A 21,148-nucleotide genomic window follows, 5' to 3' on the forward strand; every position below is an offset into this window, starting at 1 on the left:
ACACGGCTGTGGAGGAATGTTCTTCATCCTGTCCTCTTTGCCAGCCAGCCTTTTGGAAATCGCACTGCTTTTTAGTCAGTCTGCCTGCTGAGGCAGACCTGTTTGGCAGACGAAAGAGAGAAGAGAGGAGCCAAGAAGGGTACAGTCAGGCTGTGATCCTTACTTTCTTTTTTTTCTCCATTTCTGTAATTAAGTCCTGAGCTTCTACTGAAAACATTCTCAACTGTATGTTAGCTGTCAGCTTTAGGATATTGTTACATTCACCAAAATGGAAGAAAAAAAACAAACTTGAATCCAGAATTCAATCATTTCCATGGATTATCTTATCTATCCAGTGTTCTGGGAATCCATCCTACCTGGCAAACCGTCCTAACTTTGTGAATATGAGCTAGAAGCATACTTTAACAGCTAAAATTAAGTGGCAAATCATCCTAGCATTGTTAATAAGACCTACAAGCATACTTAACGGGTAAAATGAAGTGGCAAACCATCCTGGCTTTGAGTATGAGCTACAGCCATACTCTGATGGGCAAAGTTAAGTGACAGACCATCATACCTACTTAAATTTGTGCTAGAATGACTCTGTGACAGCAGAAATGTGCATAAACTACTTACGGTAGGACGTTTTGCCAAAGTAGGATGGTTTGTCAGAACACCGGATCTGTTTTTTTGACATATTTGCAGCGGTTGAAATATGACCAAGAATCTAATTGTGCTGGCAACTCTGTGAAGCTGTACCACGGCACAGCGGTGCTTGACTTTTACACTAATGTCACCGTATTAAGAGGTTCTCTGTTACAGTGCTAACACGCTGATGTTTTGCATGCTAACATTTGCTCAGTTCAGCTGAAGTTGATGACAATGTCAGACGTAAACGGGATCACCTGATTATTACAGTCTGTCCTGAGAGATGTGTAAATATGTACAAAATTGCCACAAAGTTAAATTTCAGGAGAACAACCAACTTTTTTAACTCTATAGGTGCTGTATAAAAGAATTAGTAATAAAAAAAACTACAATAATAAATAAATAGTTGGATGTATAGCTTCTTTAATAAAGCTAAATAAGCTGTGTTTGGTACTGCTGAAGATAAATCATCTGTTGCAATACAATACAACTTTATTGGCATAGCACATTTAAAACCAGAGGTACACCAAAGTGCTTCACATTATCCAGTAAAAGCAGCAGCAAAATACAAATGCAAATGAGCTAGCAGGTGGAAAGCATTCATTAACAAGCATACAAATTAAGCAGATATCAAAATAAAACTTCAAAGGTAAAATCAATACAAAACATTGTTCAACAAAACAGAAGAAAAGGGGGTTGCATGAGCGTACACTTACAAGAAGCGTGCTCTAGATAGCCGGGAAGGCTGAACCGAATAGATAAGTATTCAAGGATTCAAAAAGTCTGCATCGAATCAGACACACGACTAGCTCGTGGGAGATTGTACCCAGAGGTTAGGTGCAACTGAAGCAAAAGGATGGTCCCCTCTGGTCTTCAGCCTTGGCCTGATGATCTCAGTGCTCTACTAGGAATATACAGGCTGAGAAGATCAGTAAGATAGCTAGGCGCAATTTTATTTATGATGTTGCTGTTTAGCCTCTCTGTGTGCAACTCTTTGGTCTGTTTGCGCCATCAAAAGGACTTAAATTCAAAACTTTCATGAACTTTTTCCCCACACCAAATATCTCCGTCGATGGATGATTGTGCTACACTTTAGCCTCAAAGCTTTAAAACCTTATTTCTGGCAAAGTCACAAAGCCTTTAAAACGTTTGATTGCAGTTGTTTTGTTACAGTAACTATTGAATTTAAAGTTTCCCTTCACTTGGAAATGAGCTTCAAAATTACTGACCAGTGGCGTTACCAAGATGGTTTCTGACTGGCTTCTGGAAAGACTTTGACTTTAGTGTTGAGGGGGAATCTAGAGCTAGTCATGAACCCAGTTACACAATCACAGTATATATTATGTAACACATCTGATCATGTGGTAATTTATCAGCTACAATTGTGGGCAAAAATTGGATAATGAAAGCTATTTTGGCCTTTTTGTAACATAAGCAGTGTTCTGAACAAATTAGGAGTAGTTTTTGTTATTTTAATTGCAGACTTTTTAAAAATTTTCTTAAGTGAGTCATAATTGAGGCTTCTAAAATCATTGGTTTATCCCAACATGTGCTTCTCGTACACTGTGCTAAGTGCACACTGGCATTCCTCAGGTCATACTCAGACACGAGTTCCAGTAACAGCAGAACATGCCTGTGTTTTGCTGAAAGTTAAGCACCAATAAAGTCCATAAAAGAAAAGCCTGACACAAAGAGGTCACAATAATAATATCTTGCACTTGTACCAATTACTGTACTTTCTGACACAAATGCCCCCAAAAATTTGAGCTATGCAGTAATCCCCTCATGATGCCTCTTAAAAATTGTGACAGGGTTGTGAGTTTTCTACTTTAACGCAAAAGTCACCTAGACCTTTGGATACGCATGGAGAGGCTGGAGAACGGTGCTTTTGTTCATTGCTATTAAATAACTGTGAAATGACTCAGCACAGTTAATCAGATATTTGTATTTTTCCACATCTTGTAAATTGAAAACTGTTGATTGCTTCCTCCACTCTTCTGTGGAACAGTTTACACTTGCTGTCCTGCGGTTTTCAGTTTTATGCATGGCGACCTCGGGTTTGTGCAGATGTGGTGGAGGAGGGAGAACGACGGAGGGAAAGGGTGGGAGAGTGTGCGATGCACATGTGTGGGTTTTTACCGCCACTGGGGTAAAACAACATTAAGAAGAAAGCCTGTGTTCTGCCCCCAGTGCCACTGAAGCCTCAGCATTGGAAACAGCTGCAACCTGCTCGTGATTTAAGGGATGCTTACCAGACCCAAACCCAATCCACCTGTAGAGGAACAGGAAAATAGTTGGGCTTTAGTAATAATGGAGGGGGTCGTTATTTACGGACCACAAGCCCCTGGGAGTGAGAATGAGTGTTTGAAATAAAAGGTAGTGTGGACATTAAGCAATTATTTCTAAAAAAGAATTTTTGTATTCTCCTTTTTTTTTTTTTTTTTTTCTTTTAAGTGATTTCCTGTCTGGTAGCCTTTAAAAATAGCTTAATCTTCTGTCTGGGAGCTGAATGAGAGGATTGGACCAATCCCAGTCTCCCCACTTATGGACTCTCAGACCTTGAGGTGTGTTCCTGCAATGTGGATTCTCACTCGGTTGTATCCTATTGTCATACTGTCGAAACCATTATGTGTCTTTCTGTGAGTCTACATATTTGCAGACTTCTCGAACAGTCTCATCGCTAGGAAACTTGTGATGCTCTAATATTATATCTATAAATGACGTCATCTGGTTACTTTGCTGCTGCTCTGCCTTTGCAGAGTTTTAATGTTTAAATAGGATTTTCCGATCTGTTCTCACTCCCAGAGGTAAAATACCGATGCCGCCAGAAGGTGCTGGTGTCCACGAGCTTACCAGTTTTGTTTTTTGTGACTGTGCACCTGTCCACTAAGAATGTTCATTACAGTGCAGCAACAACTATGCACGCACCCCAGACAGCAGACTTTAGAAGTAGAAGCATAAGAAGTATAACAGGAATGACTCCTCAGCTATAGTGTCTCCAGCTGTCTGTGTCTGCAGCAGAAGTATAATCAAGGCCTCAGGAGGCAGGAGGGGTGGAAATGGACTCAAACACCACTGTCGACCAGGAGTCTGTGGTGCATGGGAGCTTTACGGTTTCCTGCTGTTTACCTTTGCTTACTTACTTAGGTTTGAAGTTAAAATTGTAAATTGGGTTTAGTTATGTCCCTTCATTAATGCTGTTGCATTGAAAAAATACTTTTGATGGTACTCGGTGCATTTAAAAAGCAACACTTAGAAGTCCTGAGCAAGAAACCATGAGGGTTGGAAGATCTGTTTCACTATGGCTTTGATCAATAGTGAAACAGATCTCCTAACACGTAAGCTGAGGACACTCTGCGGTCTCCTCTGAGGTGACATTGACAGAACAGCCATGTATGATCTAGGATGAGAACAGGCTGGATTTACATAATATTCATCTTAGCAGTAGTTTGCTAAAATGCATAGCCACTTGGCAGTCATAGGCAGAATGCTATTAATAGACCCAAAATATAAAGTCCTAAAAAGGCAACTGTTAAACACTGTTTGTACTGATTGTATGTCCCATGTGGAGCCCTCATTAATGCACTACAGCTGTGACTTAAGTCTATGAGGGTTTAGTGATTAGGCCCAAGGTGGGAGATTGAGAGACTGATACCAACGTTTCTGTTTTCTCCAACCTGATAAATCAGACTTGCAACTGGTCCTGACTGAGAAACAGCCCAGCACATAACTCCCTGCAAAACTTCTGTTTGTTGTCTTAATCCTTTTTTTAAGGACTGCAGGGAGGTTTTGCTTTACTTGGACAGAGCCAGATTAGCTGGCCCCCTGATTCCAAACTTTATGGTAATGAAAGCTAACTGCCTCCTGGTTCCAGCTCCGTAAGTTTTATTTGGCCATACAGATGAGGGTGATATTGCTCTTGTCATTTAGTGCTGCATCAATAAACTATGTGGTCAAGCAGTCACCAAAATAGCTAATATGCACTATAGCAGAAATAAAGCAGCACTATTGCACTTTTTAAACCCGTCCTTTCCTTAATTTTTTTCATATCTACACTTAATTTGGGAGATGGATGGAATTTATGCTAATAGCATTAACTATTAGCGACTCATCTCCACAGCTCTGGCTTCAATCGCCCAACTTTTCTGTCTGCTGCGCCACGGGTGCTGATATGTCCGTCTCTATGCCAACTTTCCCTGCCCGTATGGCATCCACCTGTCTGCCATCTGTGTTTGTCTCCCAGGAGTGCTTTCATATCTATCTCCTGGCAGAGAGGGGTGTGTTGCGTTACACGAGGGGGTGTGGGAGTAGAGGAGGTCGTTAAAGTCTCTCAAAAACAACATGTGAAGACGAAGAGAGGAGCCAAAGTCTGTGCAAACGCAAACATAAGCTCACCCTTTCTCCATGTACCATGATGCGACCGCACCAAACGGAAGGCAGCACGAAGCATTCTTGAGATTCCTTGTGAAATTGTGCCGAAGGCTTACGGTTAAACGCGCGCCCAGCTCTGTCTCTGCCCACCTCATGGTGAAGAAGAGACTAGTGAACAGAGTGAGGCGTGATCGAGTGGTGGCTGAACTTGCTGAGAGTTTCATCTCAGACCAAATCTTTATCCTGCAACTGAGGTGTGCTGGGGTCACTGACCATTTGTAAAAAAAAAAAAACCTCCTCCCTGAGCAGCCTTGGTCCTCTCATAGGTTGTTTGGGACAGTAGCCTGTGGCTTTGGATTTCTCTGTTTAATCTAATACACTTGGAAGTTGATGTGCATTTTTGTTTGCAAATAAAAGACAAAGCACAAGTGCCAAAGCAATGAATGGATTAAATGGCGTGTTTATAATCTGCTAATATTAGCAGTCAGCCTAAGCAGCTTACAGTCTGTAGTAGGGTTTGAGTTTACGCTAAAGCCAAAGAGTGCATGTGGACATTACAGCAATAGCTTTTTATTTCAAATTTGTTATTATTGCATTTGTTTTATTTCATTGCATTTCACTTTGTCTTGCCAGTTCTTTGAATTGCACTATTCATTAAAGTGCGACATATTTAATATTTAACTGACTGATTGGGGCAGCTAAAGGTTATAATGAATATAGTTAGTGTTTACAACTGGCAGATCCACTGTGTAGTATCTCCCTGCAGTGTATTAGCCACTTCTCCATGTCATAAGAGTTTAATGTTAGACTATCCTGCAGGTCTTTAGTACCCATCTGTACCCATACCTTTAACTATTCTAACAATTCCAAAATTCAGCTCTTAATTCTCATCATAACTGCGTATTTTCTCATGCACTGTGGAGAAAAAAAAGTATCAAGAAGGTAAGCTAAGCAGCCAGACATGGTTTAGTTTGAATGATCTTATGCATTTCCATCTATACTCGCATCACCAGAAGCTAACGAGCTCTGCAGTGCAAAACAAGAACAGCACTGCTGCGAGATCAATTTCTGTGTGTGAGTCAGAGGTATACCAGATGGCAGAGTGACAGCCTGTGGCAGTGCAGTTGTGTAGGCTCCCATTGTGCTAATGGTAATATGGTAATGTGTTTTGCAAAAAATAAATAGATAAATAAATTAATAAATATTTTTTTTGATATACTGGGTCAACCTGGAGATTCATACACAGTAAACACGTAGTGTGCTCTTTTTTTTAAACCTAACCAGCGAGCCAGTGAAAAGGCTGCAACCAATGATTATACTTACCTTCAGTTAATCTTGTCTCCTTTATAAATAAAAGTGTGGAAATTATAAATTCTCGGACTTTATTCATTTTGCTATTATTGGTCTGAACAGCAGTCCAGAATTATGAGGTGTTCAGTATATGATGTCACAGAAAGACTGACATTTGCCTGGGCTTGTAGCAAGCGTCTACATTTGGTGGAGAAGTGAAGAGACTGTTGAAGTGTTGGAACATCATATTCATAGATGCATCATTCTCATCGCAGAATAAGGACAGGCAGACTAGTGTGCATGATTAAATCTGGCCTCGGCTGCTTTGGGCTTATTTATGGGGCTGGTTTGGATACCTAATGTTTCTTTGCCTCGGGCATTGTCTCTCTGCGGTGAGCAGGCCGGCGGAGAGCTGTGTGGATGGGATGCACCCCTGTCTCTTTAGTGTGCAAGCTCATTGTCTGCTGTCACGTGTGTGCGTGTATGGTGTGTGCTCGTGTTTGCTTTTGGCTTAATCAGCAGTGCTGAGTTCAGAAATTCCAGTTCATCAGAGAGAGAAAGAGGGAGAGTCAGCAAGATATGAGCAAGTAGGAGAGAAGATGGAGGTTTGGCACATAATGGTGTGATTATACGATAAAAGGAAGGATGGTCATGAGGAAGAGGGCTAAGGAGAGGAGAGCTTAGCACTGAAATGCTATGTTGTGGGTCGAAATCAAGGCGAGAGAAAGCCATCCATAAAGCTGCATTCATGTGTTGTGTTCCTTTTGTTGTGGCAGTGTTACTGTTGGCCAGTTGCATTGTGTCAAATCAAGAAACGTACCTTTCATCGCAGCTTTGCTAACATTTCTGCACATTTCTTTATTACTGTTCTGTGCTGTGATTATCTAGAAGGCAGTAATAAATTACACCGTTGCCAGTAAGATGATTTCTAGATGGTTTTGTATGTTGAATTCAAATCTGAAAGTAGATTTGAACCCAACATTTCAAATTTGGATAAAATCTGTGTCAACAGGATTTATGCAATGATTAGACTCCAGTTCTAGTTATTCTGGTTTCTTTTCCTTCTTAACTTTTCTCAGGTCCTGTGTAGGCTCTTTGTGGAATTCTTTCCTTTGTTTCTTTTGACATGATTTACAGTTAAGAGTTCATCTGCTATAGTTTTTCTTAGGCCTGCTACTTTGTCTTTTCTCCCCCACTTGTCTAATTTCCTTTATTTCTAAGGACATGCTGCATGACATGGTAAGATATGGCAGGTTTTTTGGCTAATAGCTCTTTGGAAATAACCTTGTTGGTGCAAAAATGCTATTTTATATCTGACAAACTGCTTTATCTTTGGCATTTTTAATTGATTCAGCTAAATAAATGGGAACAAATGATACTTTTGCCACGTGCTGTACAATACAAGAATGTCTAGCTCCTTGTAAGCAAAATGTAAAGAAATTGTAATTCTTTTCATTTATCTCTGCATGTAAACAAGCTTAATATAATTCGGTGTGTTACCATTAGTGTATATACTTGAATTCTTCTTCATGTTAGGAAGGGGAGACTTCCCTGTGTCTCTCTCCTTCCTTCCTTCCTTCCTTTCCTCCTGTGAGGTGCACGTATGCAGCACCACTGCACAATTAGCAGTTAGCGTTATACATGTGGATAGCGCTACATAAGTCACGAGTATTAAATTGTTTCCCTACACCGACCAACTTTATGTCTAGAAACTGAGAGTGAAGCCCTCACTGTCTAGCTGCTTTCACATATGTACATGGGAAAACTCAACTAGCTGTCTTTAACCTGGCAGCACACACGTACAAGGTGTGTGTCATGCTCTCTATACCATGGTAGAGTAGCCCGGGTTATTGTCGTGATGCCTACAAAGTGAATGTGTGTCCTTTGCCTAAACCAAAAGTGTATCCAAAAGTGAGAATGTGACTCATGCAGATAGTTTGTTTTATGATAAATGTGATGAAAGATTACTTTTGAACAGTACACCAGCACACCTGATTTGCCTGGCTGTAGTTCATGTGTGAAAATGGTTTCAGTATGCTTATGGATGCTGACCACAAAAAATACAGTGGCCTTTTGTTTTTTGGATCTTTCTCATTGGTGGAGCTGGAAAATGTGGCCAAAAAACCACTTTTGCAACTGGCACAGTTAAACCATGAAGAATACATTTACAGGCTGCAAAAAGATCTTGAGTATGACGTTAAATGTTGTGTATAGACCCTTTCCCTTAAGTTGTGGTTGGCCAACCAAGTTTATTTTTATTTATTGATTTATTTTTTAAACCATAACCAGTGTCCAAATGTTTAGGTCCACTTTGGATTTTGTGTTTACTGCTTCACCTCCCTGCATTGACATCTGAGATCACACCGATAAGCCAAGTAACATTTGTTTTGTGGACGACTGTAAACTCTCGCTGTGGTAAAGACTGCTCTTCCTCTTTGGGAAACTCTCCATAAAAGCTGGAGGCTCCCTCTGTAGCCTGCTGCTTGTAAACCCCGAGGGAAACATTAACCTGAGGCCCGCTGGCAGAGGCCACTGTCAGAGCTGAGAGCGCGTCTCGGCCTGCTCCCAGCACAGCAGACACACAGGAGAGGCCCATTTTCTTCTTTTTTTCCCAGAAGGTGGTGGAAGCTTTACAAAACAGGCTAGGCCTCTGCTCTATCACTTTAAATGGCTTTAAGGGTCGTGAAGGTGTTTGGGTCACTCTTTCAACATCTAAACTGTTGTTTAGATTAGTTGTTTACTGTTGTTTACCGTCTAAACAAGTAATTTCAACAGTTTAGGTGTACTGGCATAATTTTTTACACACATTTGGTGTCCCCAGAAGGCCAATCTTCATGTCTCATTACTGACATCCTGACTTTGTTTAGGGTTAAAATGGATGATTTTAGCTTTAGAGCATCTCAGCAGTGTTTTTAATAGAATATCATGAATTTTTTGTACATATTTGTGTCAGATCTACTTTAATGTTAATGTTTGATGTGTATGCGTTAGTCCCCGCAGGGAAATTACTCCTCTGCATTTAACCCATTCACCCAGTGAAGCAGTGGGCAGCCACCAATGCAGCGCCCGGGGAGCAGTGTGTAGGCACGGTACCTTGCTCAGGGGTACCTCAGGGTAGCTGTTCAGTGGAGTCGAACCCCCGACCTTCCGATCATGGGGCAACGACTCTACCTACTGAGCTATCCCTGCGTTGCGTCATTACAGCATGTCCTTGTTGCTCAAGTTTTTAACTCTTTGCTCCTTAAAGATGACATGTGAGGACCTCCCTTGTACCTTTAATAACTAGCCAGCTTGGAATCTATCACAAATGACCATTAGAATAGGTTTGGGGGTTTTCCAAGGATATCCCTACTAAGGTGATCACTTTTTGTTCTGGAAGCAGGCCAGAAATATGACAGAAACTGCTGAGTTCCTATAAGAGAAACAAGGTTGACCCCTATTGGGCATCCAAGAGGGGAAAAAGTTGAGGCACATAGTGCATTTCTGGTAGGGACGTTTTGTTGCTCTGCTGGGAAAAAAAATCACAAAAACCTATTACAATATATCAAAAACTGTTTTCTGACCAGATACTTATAAAAATTAAGTTTTTCAGTTAAGTTATCAGGGCTTTGCGTGCTATATGTGAACTGAACATATAAATATGACCTATAGACATGAGCATTTTATCCTGAGGACCTTGGGACAGTCTCACCAAGCTGCTAACATGACTCTAAACCCCGAGTCCACTGTTGAGTAACTTGACTGCACACAGGTTGACCCTTCCCATCACAGCTGGGAAACCTCTGGCTCAGTGGTATGCACCAATTACAATGTTTTTCCGTCTTCCTCACCAGCACCCTTTACCTGTGATTGCAGCTGCAGCCAAGTGGATGACTCAAGGTGACTCGTTTCTGTGTGCGGGCTGTGAGCAGGGCCTCGTTTCTGTGATGACAAATTGGTGTTTTAAATTTGACCTTCAGTTCAGCCACTAAGTGACTTCATTTCCTAGCACCAGTCCTCCTCTGTTTAATGTTATTTTATTGGTGCAAAAATAGAGACTAGATTATTAGTGAAAGTTTTACTAAAAAGTCCTGTCATGCGTGGAAACTGCAGATCTTTTGGAGCGAGGCTCCTTCTGTTTTACCCTCCTGGCTTTTACTTTCTCCTTTCTTCACATGTATTCTCTGCTTTTCTCATTAAACGGTCAGATAAATATTGGTGTGCTCAGGGCCTCTGTTATGATATTTTTATCGTATGTGTACATGTAGGAGATGTAGATGTAAACACTGCCTTTTATCGTGCCCCCCGGTGTAGCGATAGCCAGCTAGTAAGTAGACTTTAGAAGTTTATTTGACAACAGTGATTTGTTATTGTGCAGCAGAGTGCTGCGAGCTTGCCCATGATGAGTGCACTTTTGTACAAAACCCAGATTGGGGCTTCCTCTCATTTGCTCCATTTTCTTCCTGTCTGTTCTTGTCATTTCTCTCTGATCTCCTCCCAAAAACACACCCCACCCTCTTCCCTCTGTTTACCTTCCCTTCATGAAATCTCTGTAGCCGAAGTTCTTTTTATTTTTTCTTTCTTCCATTTTTTTTTATTACGTGGCTTCTAGGTCTCTATTACTGTGTGTTTCTTGTGCTCGTAGTCGCTCCATCCTTATGTAAACACAGGCAGCGACTTTTAGTCTCGCTGTCTGCAGTACGTTTTTAAAACTTTACCAAGAAAGGTGTGTTAATGGACGTGCTGCTGGCTGGGTGGCTGGTTTGGTGTTTTTAGTGATACAGAGGGAAGTCAAACTGACCCGTGTGTTCTGTTTCAGATGAGAAGCCCGTCCAGGAGGACGATGGGGTAGTGTGCCAACATCCCGAGTGTCCTGAGCGGCGGAGGGCCTCTAAGGTAAGATCCTTAAGGCTTGAAAGGCTGTGCATGAACACATTTCACTTTCAGTGAGATGGTATAAAAATGATTATTGGCGTAAGTCCGTTAACTAACTGGGGCAAGGTCTACGTCTGCAAGGACAGGCTGCAGGGAATGCAGTTTTTATACCCAAACTGCAGCTCCTCCTGGTAATGTCTATGTGTGAATGCAGAGCATCATATTATTTATTCCTTACATTAATTGGACTTTGAATTGGACAAAGTCCATACAAGCTCTGAACTGGCCACCAGTTAGTTTTAAGCAGTTAAATGATAATAACACAATTAAAATTATTTCAAGCAATTCAAGCGTAAAAATCCTGGTTTCCAGCGTGATGGAAGAAAAGATCCACACTACTGCCACATCGTCCAACAGCCGAGTCAGAAACAGTGATGGAAAATCATGTCCGCAGACACAAAAATTAATCAGGTTACTATATGACTATATTGAGGTGTTTTGATTGAGCTAACAGTAGCCATCAGAATTTGTTTGTAATGTTAGGTTTTTACAATATTTTCATGAAGTCTAACAAGCTTACTATTATTTATTACCAGCGTTATACGTCCATGTCACCTGGTTTTACACCCGTGTACATTTGTGAGTAAATTTAAAGTCATCAGCAGGTTGATGTTATATATAATGTGCTTATTAAATTTTTGTCTTGGAGTTTAATGAGGAAAAAACAAAATGATGAAAGATACCAAAATGCCATATACCTGCATTATTTCTTATGTCCAGCAGGGGGCGAGTACTCTGGTTCCAAAAAGAAATAGTCAACATTAGCCCTTGTTTCCCTAACTATGACCTCAGTAAACACTAATAAAGTTACTGGTTTCTTATTCTACTGCGTTCAACACAATTCTCATTTTAAAATGTATGGTCCCACTAGAGTCAAAAAGGCCCATAAAGGAGGGAATGGTTTCACGCAGATTTAGCTTGTAATGAACGCTATGGCCACATTTATGAAGGTATTTTGCTGAACATAGCTATTTGTATGCGTTTTGGCCTTTTCAATGAAAAGTGAATACTGAAGATTACTGTTTTGGAAAAACTCCTGTTGAGGTAAAGCTTTTTGAAAACTCCATATGTCTGCACAAAGAAAACAGACTTGAGACTGCATACATGTAGCTGTATCCTGGCATATCGCTATCCTATGAATGTGGAGCAAGATGGCGACAATTGACTCTTTATTTACTGTATGGATTGTGCATGAAATGGAGTTGATGACTGAGCCTTACAGATGCTGGCAGGTGTACAGAGCAAAGGTAGCCATCCACTTGTGTTGATGTAGTTCTATAACAGACAGCTGGACAGGAGTGGTGTCAGGTCTTGACTTTATCTTTTGGGACTAAAAACAAACTTAGTTCCATGCTACACTCACAGTAAAGGAAGTACTTGGGGCGGATGGATGAATCACCAAAAAGCCTGACTTGGACATAGAGACCGCTGTTTGCATTCCACTTCCTTCTGACAGTCAGATGGGTTTCTTTAAACCATAATGATAATGGTTGTTTTTTTTCTAACCTTAACCAAGAAGCTATTATTTTAACCATGATGACGAAGGTCCTCTAACATTAACAAACCAGTAATTTTAACCACCACACGTTTCCCCATCTTTAACAAGTACTTATTTTAACTCAGACCGTGAACATTCCTCAACCTGAAACAAATCTTTTTTGCGCCTAACCTTAACCAAAGTTAACCTGGTGGGATTTTAATACAGATGTCAGAGAAGTAAAAGCTTTTGTGTGACATTCTGAGCGAAGCTACACGGGATGTGATTAGTAAGATGTCCAATGTCTTAAACTACAAATTAAAAAACTTTGTAATGAAAAGGCACAAACCCTGACTAACTCCTCTTGGCCTGAGTGTTTGAATTTAATTAGATTTAGCCTGACAAAATGCTGTTGTGGTACAGTACTTCGAAAGGCGAAGCAGAGTGGGAAATCTGCTTTTCTTCTTCTTTAGGTGTTAAAAGTGGCATGAGTCTTGGGGCTCTGTGTCTGGCCACCAGACTGTGAAATGAATTATTCCTTTGAAGCCACTGGTTTCTGAAAATGGGAGTCTGGCCAGAAGACCAAGGGAAACCGCCATAGTGTCTGGCTGGTCACTCGCTAACTCTGGTTTGTTTTAGTTTGTCTGCTCTGCCCTGACATCTCCCTCCTGCCGCTAAAGCTGGGCATTAGACAGATTTCCTATTGAAATGAGATGTTGTCTCCTACTGTCCTCTCTGTGGAAACAATGGAAAAGGAAGATGACACGGAGAAAAGATTTTGAATTCAGGCAGGCCTCTGGAGAGAGAGAGAGACGAGTTATATATAGTTTTTCTCCATGGCAACTGAGAATAATGAAATGGGGGAAAGAAGAAAGATACAAAGTGCTTAACCTGAACTATTCACACTGTCTCTTTCCTTTCTCCCCACATAAGTCTCCAAAATCCACTTTTCCTTAAAGACAAAATCACTTCAGACTGTCTGGCCCCTCTTGCATGACAAAGTCTGTCCTGTTTTTAGGATTTGTGTGCCGAGTTGTAAATGAGGCAGGAGGCTTTCTCCTTGGTCAGGGTCAGGCTTGACGTTATTATGTAAGGAGATTATAGAAGGGCTTGTATCCAGGTGCGGACTGGGACAGACGGGAGGAGAACGAGGCTGACGGCAGATACAAGGTGTACGGTCTTTTTAGGTAACACAGAGGCTTTTATTTACATTGTGTTTCAAACAGTTATCACCTTCTTCAGATCGCTAAGCTCCATTAAACATTCAGATGTTACTAAACTTCTTCATATAAACTTAAAAATAATTCAATTATTTGTGTATTTTCAAGTGACGGACTAAAAAATGAATCCAACACAAGTGCTCACACTGCAGTTCCTCCGATGCTCATCTCCAAAAGCAAATCAAACCTGTAGACTCCCATGTGTAGTTACAGCCTAGAATATATTTTTTGTTTCTATGCTTACTAGCAGCTAATTTCACCCTTTCAAATTACTTTTTTTTTAATAGCACAGACTGTTAAATGGTTTCCAGTCGCTCTCTGCTTTGTGACTTTAGGTTAACTAATTTGATTTGCAGGACCTTTTGACCATGTTTGTTTGTAGTCTTTGTGACTTTGAGTCCTTTTAATACAGCAGTTAAAAAAAATATGGCTTGCTGTGCAGTTAATTGTGCAAACAGACCAATGAAATTTGACATCACTGAATCTCTAACCTGATGGGTTTTTTTTTTTTTCTTTTTGTTTTTTTTTTGAAGATGAATTCAAGTTTTAGTTTTTTGTGTTAATTTGGTATTTTGCTTATTAGTGTCTCAGCTGACTCCAGGTTTCACCAATCTTATAAACGGTACATTGCACAATGACTGAAACTAGCACCACTGAATATACAATGGGCTGAGAGGTCAGTTCCTTGATCGTTAATATGCAAATTCTCATGACCATTGATCAACCACTACTGATCAAGGCCCATTGATCAAAGACCACTGATGAGGATGTCTACATCCTGGACAGGGAGGAACGCTGGTTTGAGTGCAGAGTCAAGGAGGCCATTTACGTGAAAAGGGAAAGACCATCTCTTAATCGAGGAGGGGGCCTAAGGGTACATCTTTTACCATCTTTCAGTAATGCTGTGATTGCAGCCATTCCCCAACTCTCTGTGAATGGTACTCATGGCCATTGATCGGCAGGCTTTGATCACTACCTTGATCAGTAGTGGTGGATCAATGAGAATTTGCATATTAATTATCAACTGACCACCCAGCCCATTGCTGCTTCAGTGGTGCTAGTTTCAGTCATTGTGGAATGTACTGTTTAAAAGATTGGGGAAACTTCCAGTCAGCTGAGACTGAAGCGATCACTTGGATGAGTGACAAAACGTTTTTCCCACTGAAAGCGCTACATCCAGATCAACAGAATCAACCTTTTGGGATTTACTTACCTGGATGATTGAGCATGCATCAAGACACTTTGCTTTGAGGGGTTTTTGAAGTCTGTACAGTGTATACAGTACTACACCCATATTAACTCCTGTTCGTGAATAAAGCAGAGATGAACTCTACAGTCAATAAGTGCACTTGAATTGTATTTTCTGTTTTACTGCTAATATGTAATAATTCCACTTTCAAAGTGTAAATATTAACAACAGTTCATTATATTGAAAGACTTAAATGTGCTTAATGGAAAAAGTGGAAGAAACTACCTGCAAAGTGTGCAATATCTACATGTAAAATATCTACAGACTTTATCTTAAGTCAAAAGAAATGCGTTGCATCTGTTTGATTCAATCTTGTACCATCATAAAAACAGGTTTTGTAAATATATAGTACTCTATATACTAGACACATTAAAATTAAGCCTCTAAAAGCCACCTGTTGGCTGTATAATGAGTAGCAAGTGAATGGTTTCAAATGAAAGACATTCATTGAAAATATTGTTTTAAGTGAGTCACTGGTGTTATTCTTGCACCTCGATCCTACACTGCCTGTTTCTGCTCTAGTGAGGAGTGGATAACCCAAGATGTCACAATTCCTAACGCTTCTGGTAACTGTATACTTTAACTTAAGAACATTGAGGGTGAGTCATTTTACATTTTTTGGTTTCCAGATCATGAAAAATCATTTTTGTTGTGTACTGGAAGATGTTGTGATATTATTCATGCTCACAGCTGTTGCTCAATAGTAGAACTTGTATTGTCTGTAACAAGCTTTAAGCAGCAGGGGGCATTTCATGGCCGCCCTGACCTCCAGGTCTGCTGCTGCTTATTCTCCTCCAAAGCTCAGTCTGACTAGCGAGAGCCACATTTCTCAGAAGAATTTGAGCATAAATATATCCCTCGACTTTTACCCACTCCACCCACGAAACCGATTTAGACACATCAAAGAAAGCATTTTTTACTAAATAAAAAAAACACATTAAACTTTTATATTTCACTTTAAGAGTTTTTGAAATGACTCCCAATCATCTCTTTGATATGTCGGCAGCTTGGCAACAAGCTAAACTGCAGGCACAAATGCATAGAGAGAGAAAGCGAGTCTTGGACTTGTAATGCTCTTTTTCAGCTGTTTTATTCCCAGGCAGGCTTGCCTTTAGTCTCCTCCTGCTATATATCAGCTCCCTGGTGAGGCTGTGTCACTTCTAGTCGCAGCATGACTGGCTGGGACTTGAATGAGTCCACCTGGGCCATAATTTACTGGAATCACACCAGGTGTCACCCTGTACTTGTGCTGCTGTAGCTCAGCTGTGCCACCACGTTAAAAAGCAGAGCTCCTAAAGGTTCCTAAAAGGATTTTAAATGGCCCAACACATGTGTTTCCACGGGTTTTTTGCTGGCGTGTTTGGATACTTTTGGTTTCCTTAAGTCAGAGGGATTTGAAATCCGTCTGCAGGTGTCTGTCTGAAAGATAATGTTACAGGGTGGGTTCTCGATTGAGGTGGTGGGATACGGTAGTGCGTGCTGGTTAGTGCTCACTGCTAGTCTGAGCTTGCTTGCTGGATTGAGGTACAGACAGAGAGGAGTTTATTATCCCCCTCCTCCTTCGCTTCTATCCCACCGGTCCCCTTTATTTCCCTCCCTCCCTCCTTCAGGATTGACATGACCAGACAAGATGACTCGCAAGGCGTGGGTTGCTTTGCCAACGGGCCCCTCCCAGTCCAAACAGCTGGAGGCACAGGGATAATGTGTAGAAAGTGGAAATTGACAGAAGCACAAAGGATGAGGAAATGTTTAAGTCAGCTGGATCCCCCTCGGTCTCTGTACGTGCATTGTGTGAACTTTAAGCTTCTTTCTGTACGCTTGTGTCTCCAGCTACTCTCTTCCAAATAGTTGCTTTTTAATGTGCTCCAGGTTTGGACAGATCTGGGTAAACGGCATCATTTTTTTTAGGCAGCTAGGACATGAAATAATTCTCAGCAAGATCGAAACTAAAGTGTGCTTTTATTTATTGTTGAATTGAAGTAGAAGTGAGTTTATATGACTGCTCCCTTAGAAGGCTTCTGTAACAGGGATTTTGATCTCAATGGGACTTCTTAGTTAAACCAAATATTAGGAAAAGTGGCAATAGATTTGCTGATAACGTCTAGATGTAAAAAGATGTATGAATCATTTTAAATTCAGTGGAAGAATTCCCTCTGTCCTGACTCATGATGATATGGGAACCTTATTGAAATAATTACACGAAACTAACATCAGTGCTGTATTTTACCCTGTTTTTCATCGTTTTAGAGAGATTGGAAACTCTCATAGTTGCATTAATTTGTTGCACCTTCTTCTTCTTGAATTGTTAATGCCTCCAGCTGGAGAACTGGCACCAACAGCTTTTTTTTTTCTATTTCTATAAACCTAATATCTGAATAATGTCAATGTAATATCCATTTTCTTTAGTCAGTTTAATGTGCACACAGTTAAAGTTGCTCTGTATTTGGACATGTGGAGTACATCTCATTTAATCACTCATGTTTCTGGCTGGCTTCCATTTTTATAAAAAAATTTCTCTTTTCCCTCTTTTGTTCCCACTCTTTTATGTTTTATGAGCAATCCTTTGCTTATGTTTAATGGTAATTAATTTTTATTAGTCACAGTCTTATGCGATATACTTAGACAGAATCACCTTATTACTCGCAGCTGACTCATTCAGTCTGTTTTTCTTTTTAGCGGCTATCAGTTCATTTTGTCACGAATGTTTCTTCTTTTATAAGCACAGACACAGTGGATCTTCAGATTTGACCTTGCTTTCTGTTCCACTGAACTGCTCAGTTGAAAAGTCACACTTAACCGACACTGACAGGGACCTTCCGAGGCTGCTAAGTAAACACGTTCATTTGGCTGGATGCCTACTTTCTATATCTTTGAGGGGGATCTAGGGTGAAGGGTATTAGGCATTATTTCCTGGTAGAAATGGCTTCGGTTCTAGGTGTCATAAGCCCCTTTCAGACATACCCTCCTTTCATTAATCTCAGTGTGTCAGCTGTATGAATGAGCAGTCTTGTTCTTGTTGGAAGAGGCACAACTGCAGTCTTGCTATGGGACAGTAATGTTTGCTTTCAGTAAAGGACAAGTCTGAACTACATATAGTAACATTACCAAACAGGCACATCCTCCCACATGCATCTTTGTGAGTTTAATTCACTAGAAGGTGTGTTGAACAGCAATGTGTATATAATGACATTTTTTTTTTAAAAAAGTATCTCAAAGCACTGAAAACAAACACCTGAGGCAAACCAATGAAGAAAGACAAATAAGAAAAGCGAACAAAGTTAATACTCCAAGAGTCACTCTTTGTGAAATTGATGAAAGAACCAAGCTAAATAAAGCAGGTACTGACAATAACTGTGGCCATAAAGGCAATAAATCTTCTGCTCATAACTTAAAAGGAACCTACGGTATGTCTAAATAACAGGACACCATCGTATGATTAGTGAAGCCAGCAGTATTACATACCCAACATCTGAAAAAGGCAGCATATTTTCTCTAACAACTCACCACTTGCCTAATTGTTCTTGAATCTTCAGCCTGGGAGGATTCACAACTTTTTCTGAAAGCTCATTCAGCATGCATGGACTCTAAAACAGCCGTTCTACATTCATACTATCCACTTCTTCTGCTCATTTTTCTGGATTCATTGGGTCTTTTAGGAATTTCCAGTTAATGTTAGAAAATGGGGAAAAATGGCTGTGTATATTTGCCTTTTTTCACGTCATGCAGCTTCTTCCAGTATCTTCAATAGAGAGCTGCTGATGGTGATTTATCTCTGGACACAACATACATTATGTTCATCAATATTCTTCACAGCTTGTATTGTAATTTAGACATTAAAGTCTTGAAAAAGATGTCAAAGGATGTGACCTCAGCTATATAAACGTTAGGTTCTTGGAAAGTTTACTCTATGAAGTAACGAGAGACCATTGATTGAAATGGTGGTCTAAAATGCTTTGGTTATTCCAGAGTGAATTGAACATTACAGGAGCTGAGGAAATGTTGCCTAATTACATTTCAATATGAAGCTTAGTACTGGAAAACTATGGTCGTAATTAGCTTTTTAGTCCATGCTTTACATTCAGAGATGAATACACTGATGCTGTTCAGAATCACTATACTTCTACTTTTTTACTGCTAAAGCAATTTTCGTTGTTAAGATTGTGATGTAATTGGTAAAAATCAACTTTTACTAGACGACCTTATTAACTAATGCTATAAACTCACCAAATTCACACAGCTTGGCTAAGCTACAGTTAGGTGACTAACATTATCTAGCTCTAACACTAATTAATGGTAATTGGCTAGCTCTCCAAATTACTTCATCAACTAGTGTGACCCACTCAAACAGTACTGATTTTTACCAACCATAAATTATGCTGTGCTGCAATGCAAAGGTTTCTTAATCACAATTGCTTACTGAAATACTAGTCGAGGCTTGGCTACGCAGTGTGTAGCTAATGCTGCCTGCTTACATCATTCATGATGTACATTTACATACAATAGTGTCATGCAACAGGGCACTTGTTGATATGTGCGGTTTACTGGGTGTTACTGAGAACTCTAAAAAGCTCAAATTATGGAGGATAATAATTAATGTCATGGTGCAATGGGATGAGTAGTAAGGATAATGTAGCACCTTGTACTTTTGCAGCCTTAAAGGCATCATGTCTAAAACCCCCTAAATTTTATTAAATTAAATGTCCTGAACTTATTTATCCATCTATTTTATTCCATGTATCCATTTCAGTTTGGATTGGGTGGTCTGGAGCCTATCCCAGCTGTCATAGGCTTAGAGACAGGGACACCCTGGACAGGTTGCCAGTGTAACACAATGCTAACCCAGAGAAAGGCATTAATCTAACCCCATCCAGAGGACCCACGTAGATATGATAGTATTTGCAGATTCAGTTTTAAGGAACTTGAACTTAGGAATATAAGTATTTATTGCATATACTCTCTATATAACTGTAAAAAAAATGGAAACATCTGACAGTTCAAACCAGAGATTTGGTGTGCTATCCAGTAAAGTCTCAGTTATAAGAACAGTCTGGATTAAACTGTCTGGCCCTCTCTTGCATTAAAACGTTTTGTTTTGATTCACTGTTAATCATCTCTTTGTTAGGATCCTGTTTGTTATATGATTGACCAGTCTGCTTGAAGACATTAAAACCAACACAACAATAAGGAAAAAGTGTGGAAAGCTTTAGTGAAATAATAACTTTAATTCGCAATTGGCTTTTTGATGTGAACACTATTACTTTAAGTAGTCTTGGAAATGATTTTGCTACCTTGAGAAAGACTGAAATCATAATCTTTGTTGCTTCAGTGTAATCTTTTGTGTTACGTTGCACACCACGCTTATCCTGTTAAACACAATAATATCTTCTGTGTTTTGGGTTATTACTCAAAAGTGATATTCCCACAATTATGTGGACATTTTTCTTCAATGGCGTAACACTGTTGCGTGGATCCCTGCCACGGTGCAAGCTACAACAGCTCCGTCTTCTTCAAACAGACACGCAGCCTACATCTAAAAGGCAATCAGCAGCTCTTTTGCCTGTGTCTACTTTTCCAGCTCTGTGAAACGTTTCGTTCCAGAGAAAGACTCTGATGCTGTCTTTATCGTCAGACCCTTGTCACCTACCACTATTGAAGATTGGCAGTGAAATATCAGGTATGAATGTAGCTAATTCCAGAGAAATGGAAGACCACAGTCACAACTGTTGCATTGTCTTCTTTACTTGGAATTTGTAAAGTAGTTTGGATTTTGTTTTTTACACTTTAACTGGAACTTTTACTTGTTTTGACAAGAAGTAATGAAAGTGCGATTTTTGCAATTTTTGAACACGCCCACTAGTGCATCACTGTTTGTAAAGATGCTGTTTTTTAGTAATCTGTCTCTTATACTTCATTCATGATGTCAGCTTTCCAAATAAATGGCAAATCATGTTTGGTTTGTGTCAGTCTGTGTTCCTACCCTCACCTTTGGTCACTAGCTCA

General features: G+C 40.1%; 1 protein-coding gene across 2 annotated transcripts in view; it reads left to right on the plus strand.

The window, feature by feature from the left end:
* plekhg5b (pleckstrin homology domain containing, family G (with RhoGef domain) member 5b) overlaps nucleotides 1-21,148 on the plus strand; it is a 76,628-nt gene that overhangs the window by 14,674 nt on the left and 40,806 nt on the right. For both annotated transcript variants that reach the window (XM_004560337.6, XM_076878217.1), the window contains exon 2: nucleotides 11,087-11,163. In XM_004560337.6, the coding sequence (XP_004560394.2) occupies nucleotides 11,087-11,163 (77 nt within the window). The remainder of the gene's footprint in view (nucleotides 1-11,086; nucleotides 11,164-21,148) is intronic.

The sequence above is a fragment of the Maylandia zebra genome, linkage group LG20 (assembly GCF_041146795.1).
Source record: "Maylandia zebra isolate NMK-2024a linkage group LG20, Mzebra_GT3a, whole genome shotgun sequence".
Lineage (NCBI taxonomy): Eukaryota > Metazoa > Chordata > Actinopteri > Cichliformes > Cichlidae > Maylandia > Maylandia zebra.